General features: G+C 40.1%; 1 protein-coding gene across 1 annotated transcript in view; it reads left to right on the top strand.

Annotated features, from left to right (window-relative positions):
• UFC1 (ubiquitin-fold modifier conjugating enzyme 1) overlaps positions 1 to 12,976 on the top strand; it is a 32,756-nt gene that overhangs the window by 9,566 nt on the left and 10,214 nt on the right. Inside the window, exons 2-3 of the mRNA XM_068122345.2 lie at positions 8,159 to 8,226; positions 10,326 to 10,389. Of these exons, the coding sequence (XP_067978446.1) occupies positions 8,159 to 8,226; positions 10,326 to 10,389 (132 nt within the window). The remainder of the gene's footprint in view (positions 1 to 8,158; positions 8,227 to 10,325; positions 10,390 to 12,976) is intronic.

Below are 12,976 nucleotides of genomic sequence, written 5' to 3' on the forward strand. Positions count from 1 at the left end.
TGTCGTGCGTTCCATTTATTTATTCCTTTATCCCATTTTTGTCACAACATTACACACACACACACACACACACACACACACACACACACACACACACACACACACACACACACACACACACACACACACACACACACACACACACACACACACACACACACATATATATATAGATAATGTTAAAAAAAAAAAGGCAATTTCACTTACATTTTCGGATTCAGCGTTCAATTCCACAGACTTGTCATTTAATATGGAATATTTTTTTTGTGGGGGTGAACTTACTTTTCAAGATGACTTAGAACCAAAAGTTCATTGGAATTATGTTGAAATTATTCTAGATTTTGTTAATGTGACCTTTAAAAGAAACAAAAACCACATTTGACATTTCGAAACAAATAAATTGATCCTTGAAAGTGATGTAAACTGATATCGAACTCAATTCACGGACAGTACTGTGTTAAACTTCTGTACGTTTTCCAGAAGTATCTCTTTATTTTGCACATTAGCCAAAAAAAATTTCAACAAAAACAACAGCTAAATTATGACTGGGATTACGGACAGTAAAATTACAGTTCAGTACTTCGTGTAACCCCCACGAGCATTCAGGAGAGCACGTACACGTCGAGGCATGCTGTTCACGAGATTTGCCAAGGTTTGGACAGGAATCGCTTGCCATGCAGTGACAATAGTCTGCTGCAATTCACGCACAGAGGTAGGCTGCTGGTCCAAGTTGTCGATTTGACGCGTTAATTCTGCCCACAAGTTCTCTATCGGATTCATATCCGGGGACATGGCAGGCCACTCCATATGCTCTACACCACGGTCAGCAAGAAAGTGTTGGATCATGCGAGCACGATGAGGCCGTGCATTGTCATCTTGGAAGAAAGTTTCCTCGAAAGGCTGCACGAGCAAATGGAAGCAATGTTTCTTCCAGAATGACCCTGTACTTGAACTGGTTCAGGTTTCCATTCAGAACAACCAGGTCAGGTTTGCCCCCTGCATGAAAAGCAGCCCAAACGGTCACCCCACCACCTCAAGGCTGGACTCTTGGCACTATACAATCTTCGTTGTGGGCTTCATGCACTTGTCTGCGCACTTGGACGTGGCCATCTTGACGATAGACCAGAAATCTAGACTCGTCACTGAAGGTCGCGTGATTCCCGTGTCCTGGCTGCCATTGACGGTGCTCTCTGGCCCACTGCAATCGGCGCTGGCTGTGTTGTCTGGTCAGGCGAGGTTTTCTCAGGGGACGCCTGGCACGATAGCCTGCTTGAACCAGTCGTTGGTTGACTAGCCTTCTGGATACAGGCACATTTGTCAGTTGCTGCCACTCAGCCCTAAGCCGATTAGCTGACTTGGTATGGCTATTGCAGACTAACCGGTGCAGCTGGCGATCATCTCTCCTTGTGGTTCTGCGTGGACGTCCTGGCCTCGGTATTGGAGTAGGGACACCCCTCTGAGCATTTCGTTTTAGGATCTTTGACACCTGACCTTGAGTGATGCCATACTGCCGAGCAATAGCACGCTGTTTCATGCCAGAATTTCGTAAAGCCACCACTCCATGACAAACAGCATTGTCAAGTTGACGGACCATCTCCAGAGGAAGCGGCCATAACTTTTGTAGATGTGCAGCAGTTGTTTTCCACTAATACAGAATGCAACAACCCTTATATACCCGACTGTGAAGCCAATCGTCAAATGTACCTGTCCTTACATTTTGTCACGCCACCTGTGATATAATCCTGTTATTGACTTCTTGCTGCGAAAGACAATCAGTGACATGGTTCTTTCAACAAAGACATCACCGAAGGGTAAAAGAAACTCACCAGATTGATATACTGAGTTCAGAAAGTAAACCCAAGTCAAGAAAAAAAAAATTCCATATTAAATGCCAAGTCTGTATATAAGTGAGTGTATTTTGAGGCATGTGTGACTTCAAATAACATTGTAAGCCAGGAAAAACGTTCGTTTCATTCCTTAGGGATACAACATGTAAAACTGGCCCAAACATCAAAACAAAACTCGCTCATTTTAAGTTGTACAAGCTAATGCGACCACTCATTCTTCTAGGAAGAATCCCGTGCATATGCTTGTCACACTTATAGCGCATCTAAGTCTTTATAAGTTCTTCAAATACTGACACCGTGATTGACATTCGCTGAGGTAAATGTTATCTCTTCTGAGGTACAAAAAAAAAGAAGTTTTAAAGCATTATACGTATCAAACAATACATTTTATGAAACGGGGAAACCGAATACACACTTTGGTCGTTTTAAAATGACAGAATATGTCTTTATTAGAAAAAAAAAGAACCTTGTAGACAACGCTGCTAACAAAATACACCGCTCTAACGCGTAACCACGAGTTTAAACTACATTTACAACAAATATGAAAACTATTTTCACATCACAATGTTAAATATAGAATATATAGAAGATAATGTTTTAAAAAAATGAGCCCTATCTTCCAATGGTAAACAATCCTTCAAAAAATTCCTGGATCCGGAATAATATCCTGAGCTTCACCAAAAACTAATCAATTCTTCCTTATCCCAAGGGCAATCATCCCACCAACTTTCATCCAAATCCGTTCAGAACTTTTCCAGATATCTTGTTCACAAACACACGAACACACACGCACGGACACGATCGAATGCATTACTCCCTGGCGGGAGTAACAAGTGTTCATTGGAATAGAGTGAATTCCACAATTTACCAAATACACAAATAGGTTTATGGTTTGGCAATGTGGAGAAACACATGACAAGGAATGGTGTTAATTTGAAATTTATAAATTAAATCAATAAATCAAAGGTAATTTGAGACAATGTGATTATTTGAAACAGCATCAGACACAATACGTTATTGTTGCTATTGATAAGGCGAGTAATAATATGCCGTTTGTATGTTTAAACTTTCTATATTCAAACACTTTTGGAAGAATTCTAGACTTGTTGAGTGGATGTTGTAATACCTACAAAACATGTATAAACTAGAACGGCACTCAGTCGAGAACATACCACCGCCTGGTTGACCATATCACTCAATGGTGAAGAATCACTTAAAAAATCTACTGGCCGGATCCGGATCCAGATCTTAACCAAAATTTAATCGATTCTTCCTTGTCACACACACAACCTGTCCACCAAGTTTCGTCCAAATCCGTCCATAACATTTTGAGATATCCTGCTATATGTTGGTTTTAGCCCTATGTCCCAATGGTGAAGAATCACCTCAAAAATTCTAGTAACCGGATCCGAATCCAGATCAACTTTTTGAGATATTTTGTTCACAAACAAATGAAAAATCACTCGTAGAGCGACACTTGGCAAAACAGAACAAAGTAGAATGGCACTCATAGAGCATCCTTTTGACCTCAAAAATAATTAGTGGTTGAATTCAGCGACCTGATATGCAAATCGTCTTCAAAATTTAAGTTGATCGGATGAAAATTGACAATTTTAGAATTTTGGCCTATGTTGACCTCAAAAATAGTTGGTGGTTGGTTTCACTAAGCTGTTATGAAAATCCTTTTCAAATTTTAATTCAATCGGATGAAAATTGACAATTTTAGAAGTTCAAAGAAAGTGGTTGACCTTTGGCCTATGTTGTCCTTATGACCAATGTTGATCTCAAAAATAGTTGGTGGTTGAATTCAGTTAGCTGATGTGTAAATCCCATTCAAATTTTAAGTGAATCGGATGAAAATTGTGGATTTTAGAAATTTAAAATTGTTGTTGACCTTTGGCCTATGCTGATCTCAAAAATAGTTGCTGGTTGAATTCAATTAGCTGAAATGAAAATCCGATTCAAAGTTCAAGTCAGTCGGATGAAAATTGAGGATTTTAGAGATTTGAAAAAAGTGGTTGACCTGTTGACCTTTTGACCTCAAAAATATATAGGATTTTGTTGGACCACAAACTCTACAATTTGGTGAAGTTTAGTGTAGATCGGTTTAAAATTGTGACCTGTGGGCAAGTATAAGTGAGCGGACAGACAAACACACACACACACACACACACACACACGCACACACACAAATCGGAGTGATCAACATACTTGTCAAAAAGAAACAACTTTTTTTGCAAAGTAACACCAAACAAACGGACAAACAGACAGGGGTGAAAACATAACCTCCATCCACCTTTGGTGGCAGAGGTAATAACATATTTGTGCTTGAAAAAAAACCATTCTATAAACATGCTATTGTTACCATCATACTCACAGTTACCCTAATCTTTTATACCATGTGAATTTGCAATAGGCCTATATTAGCATGACCATATATCCGGTTTTCCCTGGACATGTCCTCCTTTTCGGTCCTTAAATTTCTGTCCGGACGGTTTTTTTAATATCTAAAAATATCTAGGATTTTGCCATTTTTTTGCTTTTGCATTTTCAAAAGGATACATTTTAATAGGTGGGATACTTTTTTACCTTATTGAAATGGTTAAATCCTTTTTGTACATTTTCTTATGGTGATAAAAATGCAATTGTCATGTTTGGAACTAGGACAGTTTGGTAAAAGTCTGTACTACTCTGTCATGGCATAATGGACAAGTTCGAACATCGACACTCACGCATCCACTTCCTGTCCAACCTCGCAGTCAGAGAGTAATTTATTTTGCTACCCTCAAACACAATGCCAAAATGAAAGTGTGAATGTGCTGCAGAACTGAAGACAAAGCTCAGGTTTGAGCGAAGGCCCCGGATGTTTGAGGTCCATACCGTTAATGAAGAGAGAGGGGGAGCATCGGGTGCAGGACAGGAGAGGGGTAGGGTAAGATGAGGGGTGAGAGGGGGAGGTAGGGAGAGCTGTTGATAGTTTGTCAGAGATTGCAGAAGAGTTAGGAGAAAGGGAAAGATGAGGAGGACAAAAGGTTTGATGGTGATGGGATGAGGAAAAGTGAGGTGTCGGTTGAGGGGGGGGGGGGGGGGGGGAGGGCAGAGCAAAGTAGAAGGTTGGAGGAGGTGGAGGTATGAGATGGAAGGGAGAGGAAGTGGGGAGGAGGCAGCTTTGAGGAATAGGGGGGAGAATTGGAGAAAAATGGTAAGGGGTGAGATTAGAAGGGGATGGGTGGGTGGGGGGGGGGGGGTTAAGGGGCAGGGTGAGGGGGGATCGTTGAAGGGGAGGGGTGAGGAGGGAGTTTTGAAGGGGAGGGGTGAGGGGGGAGTTTAGGAGGGGAGGGGTGAGGCGCAAGTTTGGGAGGGGAGGGGTGAGGCGTGAGGGGGGAGTTTAGAAAGTGGACGATTAATGACAAATGAACATTTATTACAAACTGGGTTTATTGTGATTTTCAAGTCAGAGATCTGTTTTAAAATGACAGAGGAGGGGTGGAATGAAGGTGAGTTTAGACTTTAGAGAATGTAGAGAAGATTGAATTTTTTTTTGAAAAGGAAATTGAAAAAAGCCTTTTAAATAGGAAGAAAAACAGCGTGTTGTAATAAACCACTGAATAAAACACTGCAGGGGAAAGTTTAAACATATTTGAATAATATTTAAACAAAACCATGAAAAACAATCTGGGAAAAGTCCCTGAAGTGAGGGCATGGATCTGAGAAAAAAGGAGAAAGGGCTGAATGAGTATGGTGGAAACTAGACAATTGGTTTGTCTAGAAAGGTATCGGTTGGAGATGGAAGGAAGAGGTGGAAGAAAAGGATATAAAGGGGGCAGGGTGAGACAACAGCACACGTGGGCGGGGCCCATGAGGAGAGAAGGAAATAATAATTTTTAAAATTGTATTTTTTTTTTTTTTGTGTATTTAAAACGTTAGACAAAGGGTAAGATGTTCGAGGGAGATAAGGGAGAAAAGAAAATCAAAGAAAAAGCAATACAGCGAAGGAAAGAACTTGTATTCACAAATCACCAACGGGGGGAGGGAAGCCCCAGAGTACCATGCCGCGCACGTGGTGCGAACAGAAAATGACTAATTACACACACGTTTGCATGAATTACAAACCAATATCCAATTAGAAACACACAGTAACACATACACAATAAAATAACGAGTGGAAATTTGACAAGGACACGAATGGGAAAATACTTAAACTTTGATGATGTGGAGAGCTCGAAGGATGCTTCTTCGCCAGAGGAACCAGAAGCGGAACCTGGGTTCCTCACATCACAAACCAGTGGTTCAGATGGTAATACTATGCAGGCCAACCCCAATGTAAATTAGCATGACAACTTTCTTTATTCACTGTAAAATATTGCACCTCCTTTGAGTTGTATTTTATGGTTCTCCTCCCCTTCTGTCACACCTATTTTAACCTAAGTGTTGTACACCTCAGTGTTATAGCTCCTTTCCTATGCCACCTCCAGGCGCTGCATGACGTCATCGCCAGGCACCGAAGGGGGCTTGGCAATGACGCTCACTGAAAGGGAGTACTCAGTTTTCACTCCGGTTTATTTTTCTTTCTTGTTCGTCCTGGTGATATCTCAGCCATTTTTTGAGCTAGGAAGCTGAAAGTTTGGCACAATAGTGTTTTGGTAAAAACAGTATTTTTTTTTTGATTAATTAATTCATTAATTACTGAATTATTATTGATTAAGTACTTATTTATTTTCTTTCTCATCTGTGCAATATCTCAAGCACTTTTTGTTTTGAGCTAGGAAGCTGATATTTGCACATGAGATGACCAAGTGATTTGGCTGTAAATGGTATTTTTGATTGGTAATTATTTAATTATTCAATAAAATACTTAGTTGATTAATTTTCAAAAAGTTACAGATTTGGATGAAATGGTGGTGGTTTAGGTATGCTATTACCCAATTGATTAAGAAATGTATTATTTTACGATTATTATTTATTTATTTTAATTATTAATCACTTATTTATTTTCTTTCTCATATGGGCAATATTTCAGGCATCTTTTGAGCTAGGAAGGTCATATCCGGACACGACAATAACCAAGTAATGTGGCTATAAAGAATATTTTTGATTTATTGACTAATCAATTAATTGATTATTTATTTATTAATCAATTAATTATTTAAATTTTGATTAATCATTTGATTAATTTTCAAAAAGTTACAGCTTTGGATGATACACTGGTGCTCAAGGTATGCTATTCTCCAATTGATTAAGAAATTAATTATTTTTATGATTGTCATTTATTTATTTAATTACGGAATTAATCAGTCATTAATCAATCATTGTACATCTCTCCCTCCCAATACTGTCTCTATGTGCTGCATGGCACATTGCCCGGTGCCCAGGGTTGGCGTCATGGGGGGGGGCATTCGTGGGCCAGGCCCCCCCAAATGAGTTATTGTGCCCCCCCCCACCCACTCGCTCGCAGGCCAAGCCTTTGGCGCCAAACTTGCACGTAGGCTATATTTTGTGCAGCGTGGGTGCACAGTGCTGTGTGTGTGTGTGTGTGTGTGTGTGTGTGTGTGTGTGTGTGTGTGTGTGTGTGTGTGTGTGTGTGTGTGTGTGTGTGTGTGTGTGACTTTGCAGCATGTTTTTAGATTTGAACTGGGTTGGTGTGTTGGTTGTTGATGGCAAACTCTTATTATCAAGCATTTACATCATAGATTGAGTTCTCGAACAGCAGTTTGTACCCCCACCCCCTGCAGTTACCCTAATGCCCCCCGATTAGATTTGTTCTGACGCCGAGTCTGCCGGTGCCGAGGGCATCCCGGCAATGCTGCGTGCTGGAGGATATGTTATTTATTTGGCATGGGGGCGGTGTACTTTGAATGTATCAGTACTTGTCTTTCTCTTTTCTAAGTTTGTTTTCTTTAAAAACATTTACTTTGCAATGTTTAAAGAATATTATTTTAGCACTGAGAATTTTATAACAAGGCAAATGGCAGATGTTAATTCAAGTTAGTTGGCACCACCAACTTGTATACTTGCCCATCAGGCAAAGCTCCAGTTCAACATTATGACCAAACATTTGGTCTCACAATCTGCTTATTGCAGTAACATAATTTCCCCCTTCCTCTTGGGAAGACCAACACCAGGCACACAACGTCTGAACAGTCATGTATGAAGGCTAATCGATAAGTAAAACATCATACCTGAGCCTTTCCTGCTGGGCAACTATATTAGGTGGTTGTGCCTTCAATTTTGAAGATGAATATTCCCAATTACAACCAGTTTTTGAAAAATTGAAACAAATATATGCTGATGATTGTTCATGCCTTTGGCAGTACGTGGAGAATAACAAAGCTGCAGACAACGACTGGTTTCGGCTGCAGTCAGACAAAGATGGTACACGGTGAGTCACTGGTCTTAAATCTGTTTGATGACAAATGCAGGTTTTTAAATTATATTTTTATTCATCACTATCTTTATTTTCTCCACTTGAAATGGTGTGGATAATTATTTTGTCCAAATCTGTCCACAACTTTTCGAGATATCCTGTTCACAAACAGACAAACAAATGAAAAATCGGTTAGAGACCGAGGACTTGCCGGAATTTACTTTTTATCGGCAATTTAGGACAAATATGGCGGCCGAACCACGTGACCGATGACGTCATCATTAACATATTTTATTCCCCATGGAGAGTTCTTTACAATGAGCCATGTCTCAATTTTTTCTATTCAACACTTTCGGAGATATGGAGGTGCAAAGTTTTTCGGTTTTTCCAAGATGGCGGCCAAACCACGTGACTGATGACGTCATCATTAACATATTTTATTCCCCATGGAGAGTTCTTTACAATGAGCCATGTGTCAATTTTTTTCTGTTCAGCACTTTCGGAGATATAGAGGTGCAAAGTTTTCCGTTTTTCCAAGATGGCGGCCGAACCACGTGACCGATGACATCATCAGTTGGGCACAGTCTATTCCAGGGCAAGACAAATACGTGTGCAAAGTTTGGCGATTCTATGTGCAACGGTGTAAACGTAGTGCTGCAAACAGACAGACAAACAGACAGACAGATGAAAAATCGGTCAGAGACCGAGGACTTGCCGGAATGTACTTTTTTATCGGCCATTTAGAACAAATATGGCGGCCGAACCACGTGATAGATGACGTCATCATTAACATATTTTATTCCCCATGGAGAGTTCTTTACAATGAGCCATGTCTCAATTTTTTCCATTCTGCACTTTTGGAGATATTGTGGTGAAAAGTTTTCCCGTTTTTCCAAGATGGCGGCCGAACCACGTGACCGATGGCATCATCATTAACATATTTTATTCCCCAATGGAGAGTTCTTTTCAATGAGCCATGTCTCAATTTTTTCTATTCAGCACTTTCGGAGATGTGGAGGTGCAAAGTTTTTCGGTTTTTCCAAAATGGCGGCCGAACCACGTTACCTATGACGTCATCATTAACATATTTTGTTCCCCATGGAGAGTTCTTTACAATGAGCCATGTCTCAATTTTTTCTGTTCAGCACTTTTGGAGATATAGTGGTGCAAAGTTTTGCCGTTTTTCCAAGATGGCGGCCGACCACGTGACTGATGACGTCATCATTAAGATATTTTATTCCCCATGGAGAGTTCTTTACAATGAGCCATGTCTCAATTTTTTCTGTTCAATACTTTCGGAGATATGGAGGTGGAAATTTTTTCGGTTTTTCCAAGATGGCGGCCGAAACACGTGACCGATGACGTCATAAATTGGGCACAGTCTATTCCAGGGCAAGACGAATATGTGTGCAAAGTTTGGCGATTCTCCGTGCAACGGTGTAGACGCAGTGCTGCAAACAGACAGACAGAGACAGACAGACAGACAAACGAACAGATCAACATACTTGCCGGAAATTTTTCCGGCAAGTAACAAACGAACAGATCAACATACTTGCCGGAATCTTTTCCGGCAAGTAACAAACAGATCAACATACTTGCCGTAATCTTTTCCGGCAAGTAACAAACAGGGGTGAAAACATAACATCTGCCCACCTTCGGTAGTGGATGTAACAAATTATGAATAATTAGCTCTCACACCCACAATGCCAACAATGAAGTTATTTAAATTAAATCTTAAGACAGGGGGTGAAAACATAACCCACACCCACCATAGGTGGTGGAAGTAATTATTCCACTTTTACCACTTAAGCCATTCCCATAACAATATTATTGAAATGTTCATAAATTATTTTTGAGCTGCCTCTTGGCTCTTATCAACTTTTGAATAATTTTAAGATACCGTTCATTTAAATCGTTTAAAACGTCAAAAATGTATAATTAATTTATATAACATGGAATGACTTAAAATGATCATTTCTATCTGTAAAGCATTTGTTTTGCATGAATGAATCATCTTGGTGAAATAAAAGTAATCAATGGAACTAACGATAAACCAAAAGTATTGCTTGAAATCATTCTGTTTCTCCTTCTTCCTCCCCTCTTTTCTCAAGCAGATGGTTTGGAAAAGCTTGGTTTATTCATGAGCTGATGAAATATGAATTTGATGTGGAGTTTGAGGTGTGTTTACTTTTTGAGAGGGAATGTTAAGGACAGTGATATTCATTAAGTAATAATAATTCAGTAATCAAATGAAAAGTACAAGAGCATAAAGTGGAGATGATAAATTGTATATATAAATAAATAAATAATTCAACTTGGTATGTCAGTAGTGGAGATGGTAAAGTGTATATAATCCAGACATAATTGAAGGTGATAGGTAGGTAGCGGTGTCAGCAAGGTGTATATAAATACTTTAATAATTCAAAAGTTGTGTGTTGGTAGTGAAGATGATAAAGTATGTTAAAAATAAACAAATCTGAGTTTGTGGGTTGGCAGTGGAGATGGTAAAGTGTATATAAATAAATAATGGTTTCTGAAAGCATATACAATCCTGTCCATTCTCTCCTATGCAAAATTTTTATTGCCATAACTTTCACTTGGCTCCGATTCCAAAGTCATTTGATGTGCCTCATACGCAGATGTTGGATTGCATACGTGTGCCGAATATGAAAGAAATGCGTCCAGTCATTTTCAAGTAGAGGCTATGATGGTACGATGGACGGACAGGACCAAAAATGTAAGACCCTTGTCGCATGCCTAGTTGGGGACTAATAATTCACTGGACAACAAAGATTTTGCTACTGGGGTCGAATCATATGTTCTAGACTAAATCGAGTATGCTGATTCGGAATCTGAAGTCAGAATTTTCTCATCACGTCAGGATTTTGAGTTATACATATGGTCCAATTACAGTAGCTTGCCCTGGTGGGTGATTTTGAGTGATCATAAATTATTATTTTTTGTATTTTTTGTTTCAATTATAGCAATAAATCTGCTGTAGAATATTATTTCTCATAAAGAGAGCTTTAGAATGCACTTGAAATTATTTAAAATGGATGAAAACTGGCCAAGCTATGAATTTTTATGTAAATTCATTTCTTTAAAATTGCATTCAGCGTGACGCTTCCGTGCTGAGAGGAGTTAATAACTTGATACTAAAATGTTTAAATGCAATGTATATTGTATATATTTTAATAATGTATCAAGTTTGGAATTCATATCATGCTAATAGTATCTGTATATTTTCAGGTTATAGCCTAATATATTTTCCTGTATATTTTCAGGTTAGGTATGTTACTACAGGCATCATGAATAGGCGAGGCTGTGTGAATCACCTTGATAACTTTTGCTGTATCTGTGGGAAATACCCGTGTTATGATTTTGCTGTACCTGTGTTATGATTTATGGGAGTGAGACATGGGTAATGAACGTAGAGCAGCAACGAAGGCTGGAAAGGGTGGAAATGCGAATGGTTCGGTGGATGTGCGGAGTATCGTTGAGAGAGAGGAAGACAAATGATGAATTGCGAAAGATGATGGGAATAGAGCCTGTGATTGATGCTGTGAAGAGGAACAGGTTGAGATGGTTTGGTCATGTGTTGAGGAAGGATGAAAGTGACTGGTTGAGAAGAATGATGGAAATGAATGTGGAAGGAAGTAGAGGACGGGGAAGACCGAGAAAGACTTGGCTAAATGTTGTGGAAGAAGAAATGTGGGCAAGGGGGTTAACAAGGAGAGATGTAGAAAATAGGGCAAAATGGAGAAGATTGTCATGGGGACCGCAAGGCTAACCCCTGCTCTAGTGGGGGAAATGGCCTTAAAATACCTGTTGTTGTTGTTATTGTTGTGGGAAATACACTCCACATAGCCAGCGCAAGAACCTTACCAAGAGGGTGAAAGCTGCTTGCAAGTATAATTTTGAATGTGAAGTTGGAGACCAAAACAAGAGCTAGGGGCACCTCATGCTTGCTGCACTGTGTGTAACTCAGGGCTTACGCAGTGGTTGAGTGGCAAAAGGAAGGGAATGCCTTTTGCTGTGCCAATGATATGGCGTGAGCCAACGAATCATCACTCTGACTGCTACTTTTGTATGACAAATATTGTTGGTTTCTCAACGAAAAAAAACCCACCGTTTTAGAGGCCATTTTTCCCTGCAAAGTGGGGGTTGGCCTTTTCGGGGACCGTGGTTGTTGTTGTTTTTTTGGTCCCTTTTTGAAGCAATGTTTTACGGCCGGATGCCCTTCCTGACGCCAACCCTTTTTGTCGCCTTTTTTTTTTACGACAAGCAGGGAATTACCAGTGAACTGGTACTCAATTTGCCGACCTCGGAAGGATGACAGGCTGAGTCAACCCCCCTGGCGTTAATGCAGCGATCGACCGGGATTCGAACCCAGGATCCTTGGATCCTAAGCTGGCACCCTAGCCGCTAGCCCAACACCAGGACTCTCAACGAAAAACAAGTCAAAAATTGTATATCCAGTTTGTAAGTCTGCTCTGAAGCCGATCCCCCATGACTTGGATTATCCTGTGCCAGTTCCACCAGAAGCTGCTGCAGCTGAAAGCAATGACAACTCTGATGATGCTATGGGTGATATGGATGAACTGTAGGAACCTGAGTCTGAAGAAAAGAAGCCACACTTGCTAACTCGAGAAGAATTAAACGATCTGGTGAGAGACCTGTCATTGTCAAAGGAGAAGGCTGAAGTGTTGGGCTCCAGACAACAGCAATGGAATCTCCGAGAGGAGTTTCTACACACTTCTGAACA

The sequence above is a fragment of the Myxine glutinosa genome, chromosome 1, assembly GCF_964187855.1.
Source record: "Myxine glutinosa chromosome 1, kmMyxGlut1.1, whole genome shotgun sequence".
NCBI lineage: Eukaryota > Metazoa > Chordata > Myxini > Myxiniformes > Myxinidae > Myxine > Myxine glutinosa.